Source organism: Balaenoptera ricei, chromosome 15 (genome assembly GCF_028023285.1).
Source record: "Balaenoptera ricei isolate mBalRic1 chromosome 15, mBalRic1.hap2, whole genome shotgun sequence".
Lineage (NCBI taxonomy): Eukaryota > Metazoa > Chordata > Mammalia > Artiodactyla > Balaenopteridae > Balaenoptera > Balaenoptera ricei.
In genome coordinates, this window is record NC_082653.1 from 23,402,990 (window position 1) to 23,417,666 (window position 14,677).

A 14,677-nucleotide genomic window follows, 5' to 3' on the forward strand; every position below is an offset into this window, starting at 1 on the left:
GAGACTCACACAAGAGGATTTAGTCTCAACTCCAAAACTTTAATGTATGTTATGCTCTTGGAAAAACAATTCCAAGGAGACAAGTGGAACCGAAAGTCTTAACCGGAGGGGATTCTTATTCAGAAACCTAGTGTGAGCCGCAGCCTTGGGAGAGAGCAGCACAGGGACTCCGATCACAGGACAACAGTTCGAGGTCAGGGTGGCAGGGCCTGTGTGCACGATGCGCGAGCCCTCAGGACTCCCAGGGAACCAGAGCACTCCTGTGGCTGGCAGCCCCACAGCAGGACGGGGGGGCAGACCCAGGCTGACCAGGTCATCTCTGGAGCTCTGAATAAAGGCACAGAGCTTCAACAGGGCCAAAGAAGCCTGTACAGAGCAAGAACCTTTCTCTTTGTTGTTGAATCTCCAGGTCATCAGAAACACTCGTGGTGGCTCTGGTGAGGAATAGGGCCATACAAGAGGGTTGCCAAGGTCCACTTCTGGGTCTGAGGCCTCAGAACAGAGCAGATGGGAGGGGTGTGGCACTAGCAACGCCTCTGAGGTCAGGGGCCGCAATGATCTTGAAAGATTATCCACTGGGACCTCTGGACAGGAGAAAGGGACTTAAAGCAAAAGCTGACCACTCATCAGATTCAACCCAACTGTCTTCTGTTATGCCCTCCCCAACGTGGGGCTCCAGGGTGGTCACACACCCATGTTTTCTGTGATGTATTCCCATCCAACAAGGGGCAGGCAGAAATCCTGGCTCATCTCCCCGTTACCCTCTGATTAACTTTTAAAAAGTCACCAACTGACATCTCAGACTCCTGGGCAGTCCAGGGTTTCTAACCATTCTACGGAATAAACGATTGGTTCTCTTGGGCTTTTGGCTCAACTTCTTCTCTTCTGGAAGGAAGCAAGCTGCTGCTGAGGCAGGTCTCTCCCAAGAGCCCATTTGGAATTCAGTTAGGTTATAGCACCAAGGCCAGGCTGACGGGGAACCCACAAATGTGCCTTCTAGATGGGGTACAGCCTCTCTGGCACTAAAGGAACTTATTTATTGGTGAAGGAGGGAATTCTGGCTCCATCTTTGTAGAACCTGGCAGGGCTGCTGTCCCAGTAAGTCCCAGTAGGACAGGTGAATGGAGGAGCCAGGACCGCAGCCGTGGGGAAGGGGCCTCCTCTGGCTGAGACCTTTTCCAGTTAGCCAGTCCCCACACCCTCGGGAAGAACCACCACCACCGGGGCGCAGTCCTCAGGCTCCGCCTCAAAGTCCCACTGAAACTTCTTGGTTAGGTGAGCTTGGAACTTTTCAGCTTTCTGCCTCAGGGTGGCATCCACGGCAACGCTGCAGGCGGATGAAAAGAAAACCTACAGAGAACAGAGGATAAGTCACTCCTGAGAACACAGAGGGGCTGAGAAAGCTGTGGAAATTTCCTCATGGTGTTCAGCTCTCCGGGGTGGGTGGATCAGCCGCTGCTGGCACAGGCTCAGGACACCTACTGTGCTCCCCCCAAACCAAGAAAGAAGGTCCAAGCCCAGCTGAGAAGCTGGCGCAGGACCAGAATGGAAAATTACTCTCTTGGGCAGAGATGCCCCACTGAGAGTAAGGCCAGCGGGGCCATCACCCTGGCCCTGCTCTCCGGGGAGATCTACTGGGCACCTGGGCAGTAACTTAGAAAAAGAGGCAGTAGCTACACCAGCTGGTACTAAGAAAGGCATGAGGGTGCTTATAAGCCCCTGGATCCCAAAAAATCCCAGGTCCTAACCCAGTGAGGGTGAACTGCTGCTCTAATCTAAATGGGTCCCAGGCTGCCAATCTGAGGTTTCTATTCCCCTTAAAAGCTCTGATTTTTAAAAATATTGTGGTAATATATACATAACACAAAATCTACCATTTTAAACATTTAAAAAAATTATCATTTAAAAGACTGTACTAAATACACATAATATTTACCATGTTAAGAGTATAGTCCAGTGGCATTAAGTATATTTACATTATTACACAATCATCACCACCAACCATCTCCAGAACTTTTTCATCTTCCCCAACTGAAACGACACCCATTAACTCCCCATTCCCCGCTTCCAGCCCCTGGTAACCACCATTCTACTTTCTCTCTATGAATTTGACTACTCTAGGTACCTCATATAAGTGGAATCATACAATATTTGTCCTTTTGTGCCTGGCTTATTTCACTTAGCGTAATGTCCTCAAGGTTCACTCATGTAGGAAGTGCCAGAATTTCCTTCCTTTTTAAGGCTGAATGATATGCCATTGTATGTAGATACCACATTTTTTTCCCATTCATCTGTCAATGGCCATTTGGGTTGTTTCTACCTTTTGGCTATTATAAATAATGCTGCTATGAACACGGATATAAAAATATCTCTTATAGAGTCATTGCTTTCAATTCTTCGGGGTATATACCCAGAAGTGGGGTTTCTAGATCATAAGGTAATTCTGTTTAATGTTCTGAGGAACCACCATACTGTTTTCCACAGTGGCTGTGTCATTTTACATTCCCATCAGCAATGAACGAGGGTTCCAATTTCTCTACAATCTCTTCAGCATCTGTTATTTTCTGTTTTTGTTTGTTTGTTTACAATAGCTACCCAAATGGGTGGTGTCTCGTGGTTTTGATTTGCATTTCCCTAAGGATTAGTGATGCTGAATATCTTTTCATGTATTTATTGGCCATGTGTATATCTTCCTTGGAGAAAAGTCTATTCAAGTCCTTTGCCCTTTTTTAAATTTTTTTTTTTAAAGTGGGATGAATATCACGAGTCCCACTTTTTTTTTTTAATTAATTAATCTATTTATGGCTGTGTTGGGTCTTCGTTTCTGTGCGAGGGCCCTCTCCAGTTGCGGCAAGCGGAGGCCACTCTTCATCGCGGTGCGCGGGCCTCTCACTATCGCGGCCTCTCTTGTTGTGGAGCACAGGCTCCAGACGCGCAGGCTCAGTAATTGTGGCTCATGGGCCCAGCTGCTCTGCGGCATGTGGGATCTTCCCAGACCAGGGCTCGAACCCGTGTCCCCTGCATTAGCAGGCAGATTCTCAACCACTGCGCCACCAGGGAAGCCCCCCTTTGCCCTTTTTTGATCAGGTTTTTTTTTATTTGTGTTGTTGAGTCATTGAAGTTCTTTATATATTCTGGATACTAATCCCTTGTTTTGATGTTCTTTTAAATTCAGTTTCATCTAATATAAACATGGGCAGGGGCAAACAGACTAATTTTCCCTACCTCTGAAACTCCATTCCAGATTGTCCCGAATCTCAACTGCTTCTCTAAGAATGACAGCAAACCCATTACTCCTTCTCACACTACTTTATTGTTCTCAAAGAAGTTTCATAGAGTAGTCCAGTGGATCCTCACAAGGCCCTGGGAAGACACACTAGGATGCCTATTTTATGGAAATGGAGGCTGAGGGGAGTTAAATGCCTGGGTCAAAATTACCAGAAAGGAAGGAGCAGTTTTTCCCAGACTACCCGTTGGCTCCCTGCAAGACCACCCCAGACACAGAGGCATGAGGGTGAAAGCAGCAATTTGATTCACATCACCTTCGTGTCACAGCTGGCCCGTAGACCACCATGGAAGGAATCTGGGCTCCAGGGGCCTTGACCTGACAAAGGTAACAGGTGTACTCTGCAGCTGCTTCCAAGGACAACCCCCCTCCTGCCCTCCTCTCCACTGTCTTTCTGTTAGCAGGAGGAGTGAGGCTCATGGTCAGTGGTCTTTGTTTGGAGACACTTTGTTGGGGTGGTAGCAGGGACAGAAGTGACGGGGAGGGGAGTTCAGAAGCAGGAGGTGGGGGGTTACAGAATTTGGTTTCATTACTTGGGAATCGACTAAATACAGGAGCAGGAAGCACAGCTACAACAAAATACCAGATCAATAACTAATTAGAGGGGCTATGTGAGCTCAGTGGTGAGAGGGCACTGGGGAAGTCGGTGGCCTGTCTATAGGCAGCTAATGGAGCTTTCTCTGGAGCACTGAACGTGAGGTCGGCTGAACCCTGGGGAGGGGCCTGGTATGGGAAGCAGAGAAGCCTTGTTTCAAACAGCATTAGTGCTGGAGGCCCTGTGCACCCATGGGTCTGCCCCCAGAGGTCCTGGGGGGGCCTGCTGGCTGAATTAGCAAAAGCCTCTTCCTGTTCTCCCTCCTTACACGGTAAATTGTACTACTCTCTACACAGCCCTTCCTCTCCTGCCACATTGAGCAGCTGCCCAAACATGCTCCATTGCCTCTTCTGTGCCTCTACTCACACAGGCTTTTCCCTCTGCTTATAACACCCTTCTCCACCCCTGCTTTCTCCTCCTTCACCTACTAATTTCTACTAGTGACCCAAGCTCAGTTCAGATGCCACCTCCTTTGGGATGTCTTCCCAGACCAAAGAAAGAACAGGTACTCCTCCGTGCTCCCCCGGTGCCCAGGGTTACATGGGACATAGCCTCACTCTCAGTCAGTAACCATCCATTTACCATTGAGCTCTCCCAAGAGACAAGGAGCAACTCCAAAGCAGAGACTCCTTTTCCTACCTGCATCCCACTCCCCTGGCACAGAGTCTACCATATAAAAAGGACCCATTGGATGTTTAATGAACAAAAGAACAAAGAAGATCATAGGTTCTATGAAAATCTATTTCTGGGTCCCTTTTGCACAGTGCCTGTACCAAATGATTGCTCGATAATTACATGACAGTGCTGGACAGAATAAGGGACTCGTCCTGGGGAGGACGTGGCTTATTTACCAGGCCCCTGAATATGCCACCGGCTCACAAGCCATCTCCTTGTGACAGTTCTCTTATAAAAGCCCAAGCTGAAAGGAACTGCTCCAACCTCTGTTCCCCCAGTACTGTGCCTGAGCATCCCTTATGGCATTTCTCACACTCTGCTTGCATCACAATGATCAAGTATTAATGGTAATACCCCTTCCGAGTAGGGGTCACTTCCTAATTATCAATGTGACCCACACAGCAGATCGCCCAGGGCCTGGCATAGAGTTGGGGCCCACAGGATGCTCCCTGAATGGATATGAATGAGATGTAGGGATGGTCAGCAGTGAGAGACTGGAACAGGCTGGGTGCATACTCGTCATTCATCCTTTCCACCCACCTCTCCAACATCGCCATGGGGGTAACATCAACTAGAGGCAGGTATAACAGAAGCCTTCAGTCTGAAAAATAAGGCTTCTAATATGAAAAGCGCTATGTCCTTTTTAAAGAACTTGTCAGTCTAATCTTTACTACAAACTGGGAGGTAGGATAAGAAATTACTATTCCCATTGTACAGATAAGGATGGTGATAAATGCTGAGCAAGTGATAAATGTCAAGCAAGATCCAGTCCCAGTAGGGAAATCAAAATCCTTCTTCCCTACCAAGACCTTCTTTTTGTCTTGACACAGACGTAATACATCCTTGATATTTTCAGCAGTGTCCTATGGGGAACCAAGGGGCTTGGAGACCAGGTGCTTCTGGAACTGTCCCTTCTGCAGGTCTCCAGGACCCAGGTCACAGCCTAGGTTGTCTGTTTTAAAAAACCAACTTTATTGAGGCATAATTTACGTACAATTAAATTCATCCATTTTAAGTGTCAATTCGTTTTGATAAATGTATACACCCATGCAACCACTATATGATGTAATCAAGACAGGTATCTGTTTATAGCTTTTTCTTTTGGTATCCAGTCTATGAGTTTAAAGGCCCATATACCATCACAATCAGGATACTGAACCGTTCCATCACTCCAAAAATATTCCCTCACACTGCCCCTTAAGGATCAAATCCTCCCCTTGACCCTAGCCCCTGGCATCCATTGATCTATTTTTGTCCCTATAGTTTACAAACTTGTTATTTTAAAAATTCACAGTTCAGAAGAGATGTTTAGACAGTATCTGGTTTCCAAACAACAATTTACTTTGATTCTTGTTTTTAGATTAATTGTATGCCTTCTTATATAAATTTAGTAATGATCTGGTTATTTTATTTACTAAAGTGAAACAAGTAAACTTTTTAAAATCACTGAGAAATGAATCATCTTAATATGCGAATATTAATCCTGGATATTTTTAAAATACTTTTGAAATAGGATAATAACATTTCACAAACATCTGCATTTTAGAACTAAAAGCACACCCATTGGGTATTTTTCTTCAAATTAAAAAAAAAAAGGTATTAATACTTTTACCATTAAGTCTATATATTGTAAAATCGTACTTTAGTCAGAAATGTGAAAGCTTTCTTTTAAACCCCAGTTAAATAAATTGAGTTCAGTCAGGTCACCTTGAGAAATTCAAAATACCATGGTAGATAGCTGAGTCACTGCTTATCCTATTTTGTGGCTAGACCAAAAAGATGAAATTTCCTAATTTTTTCAATTCCCATATGATTATTCAACTTAGAATGAAACTAGCCAGAGGTAGTACATTTTATTTCCACTTGCAGAAGAAGAAAGTGGTGTTAAAAGCAAGACTATCACTTTACAACAATTACCAAGAAGGCGAATAGCAGCAGAATCATGTTTTCTGAGGTCAGTTTAAAGAATTTGGGATGTTTCATCTGGGGCTCTAATCATATATGGGAGCCCACCACAGTGGGCTTTAGAATCAAAGTGTAGCCTTGCCATCCACTAGCTCTGGCAAACTCAGGCAAAATTATGTGACCTCCCTGTTCCTGTCTTCTCATCTGTAAAATGGGATTATATACTTAACTTCTAGCATCGTTGTGAGGGCTAAAGGAAATAATGCACAGTAAGTGTGCAGAAGTGATAGTTGATGGCAGGAGGTGTAGGAGTAGGTAGGTGAAGTTTATCAGAGCTGGTGTTATGACAAAAACACAGGCATATGTTGTTTTATTGCACTTCTCAGATATTGCATTTTTCACAAATTGAAGGTCTGTGGCAACCCTGCATTGAGCAAGTCTATCAGCACCATTTTCCCAACAACATTTGCTCACTTTGTGTCTGTGTCATATTCTGGTAATTCTCAAAATATTTCAAACCAAAAGGATTACGACTATACCTAGGAATAAACCTACCTAAGGAGACAAAAGACCTGTATGCAGAAAACTGTAAGACACTGATGAAAGAAATTAAAGATGATACCAACAGATGGAGAGATATACCATGTTCTTGGATTGGAAGAATCAACATTGTGAAAATGACTATACTACCCAAAGATTCAATGCAATCCCTATCAAACTACCAATGGCATTTTTCACAGAACTAGAACAAAAAATTTCGCAATTTGTATGGAAACACAAAAGACCCCGAATAGCCAAAGCAATCTTGAGAAAGAAAAACAGAGCTGGAGGAAGCAGGCTCCCGGACTTCAGAGGATACTACAAAGCAACAATAATCAAGATAGTATGGTACTGGCACAAAAACAGAAATATAGATCAATGGAACAGGATAGAAAGCCCAGAGATAAACCCACGCACCTATGGTCACCTTATTTTTGATGAAGGAGGCAAGAATATATAATGGAGAAAAGACAGCCTCTTCAATAAGTGGTGCTGGGAAAACTGGATAGTTATATGTAAAAGAATGAAATTAGAACACTCCCTAACACCATACACAAAAATAAACTCAAAATGGATTAAAGACCTAAATGTAAAACCAGACACTATCAAACTCTTAGAGGAAAACATAGGCAGAACACTCTATGACATAAATCACAGCAAAATCCTTTTTGACCCACCTCGTAGAGAAATGGAAATAAAAACAAAAATAAACAAATGGGACGTAATGAAACTTAAAAGCTTTTGCACAGCAAAGGAAACCATAAACAAGATGAAAAGACAACCCTCAGAATGGGAGAAAATATTTGCAAATGAAGCAACTGACAAAGGATTAATCTCCAAAATTTATAAGCAGCTCATGCAGCTCAATATCAAAAAAACAAACAACCCAATCCAAAAATGGGCAGAAGACCTAAATAGACATTTCTCCAAAGAAGATATACAGATTGCCAACAAACACATGAAAGGATGCTCAATGTCACTAATCATTAGAGAAATGCAAATCAAAACTACAGCGAGGTATCACCTCACACCAGTGAGAATGGCCATCATCAAAAAAGCTACAAACAATAAATGCTGGAGAGGGCGTGGAGAAAAGGGAACCCTCTTGCACTGTTGGTGGGAATGTAAATTGATAACAGCCACTATGGAGAACAGTATGGAGGTTCCTTAAAAAACTAAATCCCCCTACTGGGCATATACCCTTAGAAAACCATAAATCAAAAAGAGTCATGTACCACAATGTTCCTTGCAGCTCTATTTACAATAGCTAGGACATGGAAGCAACCTAAGTGTCCATCGACAGATGAATGGATAAAGAAGATGTGGCACATATATAAAATGGAATATTACTCAGCCATAAAAAGAAACGAAATTGAGTTATTTGTAGTGAGGTGGATGGACCTAGAGTCTGTCACACAGAGTGAAGTAAGTCAGAAAGAGAAAAGCAAATACCATATGCTAACACATATATATGGAATCTAAAAAAAAAAAAAAAAATTGGTTCTGAAGAACCTTGGGGCAGGAAAGGAATAAAGATGCAGACATAGAGAATGGACTTGAGGACACGGGGAGGGGGAAGGGTAAGCTGGGACGAAGTGAGAGAGTGGCATGGACATATTACACTACCAAACGTAAAGTAGATAGCTAGTGGGAAGCAGCCACATAGCACAGGGAGATCAGCTCGGTGCTTTGTAACCACCTAGAGGGGTGGGATAGGGAGGGTGGGAGGGAGATGCAAGAGGGCGGAGATATGGGGATATATGTATATGTATAGCTGATTCACTTTGTTATAAAGCAGAAACTAACACACCATTATAAGGAAATTATACTCCAATAAAGATGTTAAAAAAAAAAATTACAACTCACTGAGGGCACAGATGACGGTTAGCATTTTTTAGCAATAAAGTGCTTCTTCACTAAGGTATTTTCTTTTAAGACATAATGCTATTGCACACTTAATAGACTATGTATAGAGTAAACATGACTTTCATATGCACTGGGAAACCAAAAAATTCATGTGACTCACTTCTGGTGATATTCACTTTATTGTGGTAGCCCAGCACCGAACCCACAATATCTCCAAGGTATGCTGGTACTAGAGACATCATTGTCAGAGCTAGTGTTTTCCCTCGAGAGTTAAAGATGGACACTAGTATTTCGAATACTGGCAAGAAATGAAGCTGGAGAGCCTATATGGCCTATTGCGACTAAAAGTATTCAAAAAAAAAAACAGGTTACATGACTATATGCCTAAATGCTATGCAATCAGTAATAAGAATTGTTATTTTGTACATAATTCACTTTATAACATACTATTAAATTCAGATTATCCTTTCATTGGTTTTAAACAAATTATGATGACTCAAGTTGCTTCAAATAAAAGAAAAAACTGTATCTATTTTTATAAAACAAATAATTTTTATTCAAGCTAATCCATGGGATTTGTAAAAACCAGTGGCATCTATTCAAAGGGGCCTCTAATGGCAGAGGGCATTACGTGGCTGATTTTACACAAGCTAATGTGGCTGTCTTTAAGTGCTCACACACAAATACCAGTCCCTCTCCATGGGTAGCAGCCATTTAAACTCCGAAGTAAGAAAGCCAGTTCCACTTACTTGATGACCTGTGGGGAGAGCAGGTGGCTGGCTAAGGAAGGCTTTTATGGGCTGATTCATTCACTCACAAACACCCGGAGTGAGTGCCTGTGTGTGGGGTGACAGGATCTCACTGCCAAGATGGCGTCAGTGTAACTTGCCATCAAAAAAGAGAAAAGTTTTGTAATACCCTTTCCGCATTTTGCCTGTTGAAATCTGTGTCATCCTTCAAGCTCATGGTCAAATGCCCCCCTTCACAAAAACGCCATTCCTGACCCTCTGTCTCCTCAAATCTCAACCCCAGCCTGAATGAACCAACCAACCCCTCTCTGGTGCTCCTAATGCCCTTTGACTAGACTTCACTGTTTACACCTGTCATAGCAGGGTCATCTGATCACACTGCCACAGGAATTATGCACTAAAAACACCCAATAACACAAAGTGAGATCAGTGCTAGGCCTCAAGTAGGTGTTGAAGATAACCAGACGAACAAAAAATAGGCTTCTGGTAAAAGCCCACGGCTCAGTGGGGAAGTCAGGCAGACAATATATACATTTCAGCAAGCACAGCCTGTGCAATATAATAGTGACAAGTACAAAGTAGGCTAATAGTATGGAAAGGAGGGAGATATCAGGAATGGCACCACAGAGAGGGATGCCTAGAGGGCATCCTGTAGGATGAACAAGTACATAGCAGGCGGAGGGAAAATCAGGTTCAGTTAAGAAGACATGAAACATGGGTATAAAGTTTCAGTCGTGTCAGATGAAAAAGTTCTAGAGATCCTCTCTGCTTATAGTTAACCATACTGTACTGTACACTTAAAAAATTAAGAGGGTAAATCTCATGTTACGTATTTTTTACAATTAAAAAAAAGAGGAAGGCATGGAACAGCGTGGCATGTCTGGCAACTTGCACGGAGACCACTGCTGCTGGAGTTGATGGTGGAAAATAGGGAAAGGAAGGAGAAGCTGGAGAACAGATTAGGAGCCCGATCAGAATGGGTATTATGACCTAGGTTTGGGCTTTTAACTTTTTAGGCAACGAGGACCACAGAGAAATAGGATCAGAGGTGCATTTTGGTGGCAGTGTGGGAGACAGATGCACTGATGGGGGTAAACATGGAAGTTGATAAACTCTGATGCAGTCTAGATGAGACCAAAAGGCCTGGGTTAGAAAATGGTACTGCCTTCTAAAACACTTAGGGCTACCTGGAGTTATCTAGTTAATTCATTTGTTTACTTTCCCACCAAAATCTAAACTCCAAGTCAAGGACTCTGTCTGTCTTGCCCAGAGCTACATTTCCCATCCTAGAACAGGGCCTTGTATACAACAGGTACTCAGCAAACACCTGCTAAATCAATGAAGAGATGCTCCTGCACAAGTCCTTCAACTTTCAGAGTTTTATGTCAGCTGCCTGATCACATGGACTCTTCCAACAGTATGCTGGTTTTAGAAAAGTGTTCTGTACCTCTAAGAAACAGGCTAACGCATATACGTATTCCTCAACACTCGGAGGAGAACGTTGTATATAAAGAAAGGATGCTTAAAAAACAAGTGTTGATATATTTTTTTTAAGGCACATGTCCTGGATTTTTCCAAATAACGACATCAAATTTTCTTGGTGAAAAGTCCAAAGACAAAATTCTTCTAATCATCAGCTTTGCACACCCTACCTGGACATCAAGCAATCCAGCTGGGCCCTTTCTGCTTTGTAAATCATTGCTGGCAACAAAGCCTCAGCAATGAGAGCTCAGCTGCTGGTCGTGCTGACAATGGTTGGACAGCCAACGACACACTGTGGCCCTCCTATGTTTGCACGACAGCACTAGCGCATATCACAAGGGCAGCACGTATTCCCACTGCCAGAGGCCAGTTAGCAGGCTGCTGCCTCCTACTGCTCTGCAACCCATGACCCAGTAACTGGGGCGAATTCCCCTGCAGAGGAAGGCTAAAGGGATTTAATTTCTCTGTGATATCAAGAACCAATAAAAGGGCAGTTTTATAACTCTCATGAAGTGGAATACACCAGGCTCAAACCATCAGCCTGACTGACTCATCCCCATGGTCCACACAAGTCCTTCAACTTCAGAGGTTTATGTCAGCTGCCTGATCACAGAGACTCTTCCAACAGTATGCTGGTTTTAGGAAAGTATTCTGTACCTCTGAGAAACAGGCCCCTGATAGTGTGTCCACTAACGTCAATCAAGACTCTTTTCAGAGGGGGGATCTATACTGTATTCGGTATGTAGGGGCATAAGCACAGGCCTTAAACCAAGACTCAGGCCTGGATACAAATCCTGACTCTGCCACCTACCAGCTGTGTGACCTTATATTAATGATTTAATCTTTTTGAGTCTCAGTGTTCTCATTCGTAAAATGGGAATAATCCTCCCTGTCTTACGTGCTCCAGAGAGATTAAATGAGGGAACCCATATAAAGAGATAAGCATGGTGCCTATCAAATGCCAACAGGCATTTAATGACTGTTCATTCCTTCCCTTACCATGGGTGGGAGTGGGAGGTTAGTGAATAGCCACCTTTTAAGGAGCAGGCCTGTGGGGGTCTCACACACAGTGAGAAAAAAAAGTCATGAAACAGGAAGTATGGAAACTGACAGCCTGTAGCTTCTGCCTCTTCTATACTTGAGAAAGTTACACAATGTGAGTGACAGAGGCTGTCCCAAGAACATAAAGGAAGCTAATCTGTTTGCAAAGGGAGGAAATAGCACAGGATGAAGATTGTAAGTTGTTTGAAGCTTCTTCCCTAATTATCACTCATAATGAAAATTTAATTGCTGAGTTAAAAGCAAATTTCACTTTTTCTGTCAGAGAATCTCTGCAGAAACTGGCACATTTTGTTTGAACAGGAAATCAAAGTTACTTTAATGCCTAAATGAGATCTAAGGAGCTGCAGATGTTTCCCTGGGAATAACTAGCTTCAAAACTCTGTCCTACTGGTTTGCAGCAACTTACAGTGACAGGGAGGCAGAAATAAAAACTGTTTTGAGCGGAGCTGCTCAAGGGGTGGGGCTGACTCAAATTCCAAGTACCCCAGTGCTAGGCACCTTGGGGGGCGAGGCGGGGAGAAGGTGGTACACAGAGAGGGTCTCTGGAATTAAGGAGCTTATAATCAAGTAGGAGAGAGAGAACCAGGGAACAGCCTACTATTAGGAAACTGAAATGAAGACAACTTGGCTCAGGAAAGAACAGCAAAAAACAAAAAGGTAAGCCTCCAAGGGTACTTTCACACACCCTGGCCTTAATTCTGACCCACTTGGGTGTCAGCCAAAAGCCTGCTCACCTGTAAGGTGCTGGTGAGGAAGTTGTCCTGGGAGACAATGTCCACAAAGAAGTCGGCGGGGATCTCGCCAAGCTGGTGGTACAGGATGGAGATGAGGTTGACGTAAAGGGTGTGGTGCTTCACCATGGCCTCTTCTGACCGGCACAGAAGGTTCAGGAGCTGCTTCCAGTGCTCGAATGCCTCGTACACGTTCCCCAGCAGGAAGCATACAAAGGCAAACTGGAGTTCACCTGAAAGGTGCAGAGAGGAGAAATGATCCTGAGGGAGAGGAGTACTGGCTGCCACTACTAAGCCGTCAGCTCCACTGGGCCTCAGCAATAAGTGGCTTTCTATACTTGTCACTCTTCCAGAGCCTGGCACAGGGTTTTGCACCTAGCAGCTGCTCAATAAAAGTTTGCTCAACTGCTATAAACTCAAGCCATGAGAAACCAAACTGGTTTCTGTGATATCTGACTGCAAGAGAAGAGGCACACATAGTATTGGCCCAGCATTTAACAAGTTTACAAAATGTGTCCATGCATATTATGCCAAGTGGATCCCCAAACTGGCTGCCCATCTGAAATACTAAGAGAACTTGTTAAAAATAAACCAAAGATCCTGGTTGAGGACAGATGATGGGGCCTCAGTATCTGTAGCTCTAACAAGCTTCCCGGGTGATTCTGATGCACACGGTCTGCTTCAGGGTCAGGGAAATGCTGCATTACACCACATAATCCTCAGCCCAACTCCACAAGGTGATCAGGGAAGGTGGTATTTGCCTCATTTCATAGATGAGGTCAAGCAAATTGCCCAAGGTCACACAACTAATGCTTAGCAACTGAACAATGGAAAGATAAAACAGATTTCTTTTTAAAATTTATTTATTTTATTCATTTATTTTGGGCTGCGTTGGGTCTTCGTTGCTGTGCGCGGGCTTTTCTCTAGTTGCGGTGCGTGGGCTTCTCATTGTGGTCACTTCTCCTGTTGCAGAGCACCAGCTCTAGGCGCACGAGCTTCAGTAGTGTGGCTTCAGTAGTTGTGGCTCGCAGGCTTAGTTGCTCCGTGGCATGTGGGATCTTTCCGGACCAGGGCTCGAACCCAAGTCCCCTGCATTGGCAGGCAGATTCTTAACCGCTACGCCACCAGGGAAGCCCTAAAACAGATTTCTATTGGGTGGGAACAGTCCTAGAGCCTCCCTGAACAAGAAAATTCATGAGTACTTGTTCCAGTGTTAGCCTGCCAGCCAAATTATTTTTGTTTGTTTAATCACAGGGCTCTGTGATTTGATCTTTATGAGCAGCCTGTGGTTAAGAGCATGGGTTCTGGAGCCAAAATGCATAGGTTCAAATCTCAGCTCCACCGCTTCGCAGCTGTGTGACTTTGGGCATGTTACTTAATCTGTTTATGCTTCAATTTCCTTATTTGAGGGTTGTAGTGAAGATTAAATGAATCAATATAGTACATATAAAGCATTTAGCATAATGCCTGGCACAAAGTATCACTCAAGAAATCTTAGTTATTATTCCCACATTCCCACCAGATCCCTGTCTCAAACAGAGACCTGGTAATCCAGAAGCCATTGTCCTCGGGCAAGCAGCTGGGTCTCTAGTTGCCAAGATAAACTGTTGCTGATCAGAGACGCTATCTCTGGCTTCAAATTTAAGGGGGGCTTCTGTGGTATATCTACGTGTGGGCCATAAAAAGAACAGATGTACTCAACACTAAATACCTCTTTAAACGCATGGTGTCTGATCTGTCACCTCTGGAGACCTGGAAAAACTAGTTCTCTGTTCCTAGGCTTGTG

The 14,677-nt window shown here is 43.8% G+C and overlaps 1 protein-coding gene across 3 annotated transcripts in view; it reads right to left on the reverse strand.

The window, feature by feature from the left end:
* Positions 1–14,677, reverse strand: part of AAR2 (AAR2 splicing factor) — a 66,695-nt gene that overhangs the window by 46,303 nt on the left and 5,715 nt on the right. For 2 of the 3 annotated variants that reach the window (XM_059896345.1, XM_059896344.1), the window contains exons 3-4: positions 12,895–13,124; positions 19–1,350 (exon numbers count right to left, since the gene is read on the reverse strand). In XM_059896345.1, the coding sequence (XP_059752328.1) occupies positions 1,183–1,350; positions 12,895–13,124 (398 nt within the window). In that variant the 3' untranslated portion in view covers positions 19–1,182. Of the gene's footprint in view, positions 1–18; positions 1,351–12,894; positions 13,125–14,677 lie in introns of those variants that run through there. The other variant, XM_059896346.1, reaches the window with a different exon arrangement.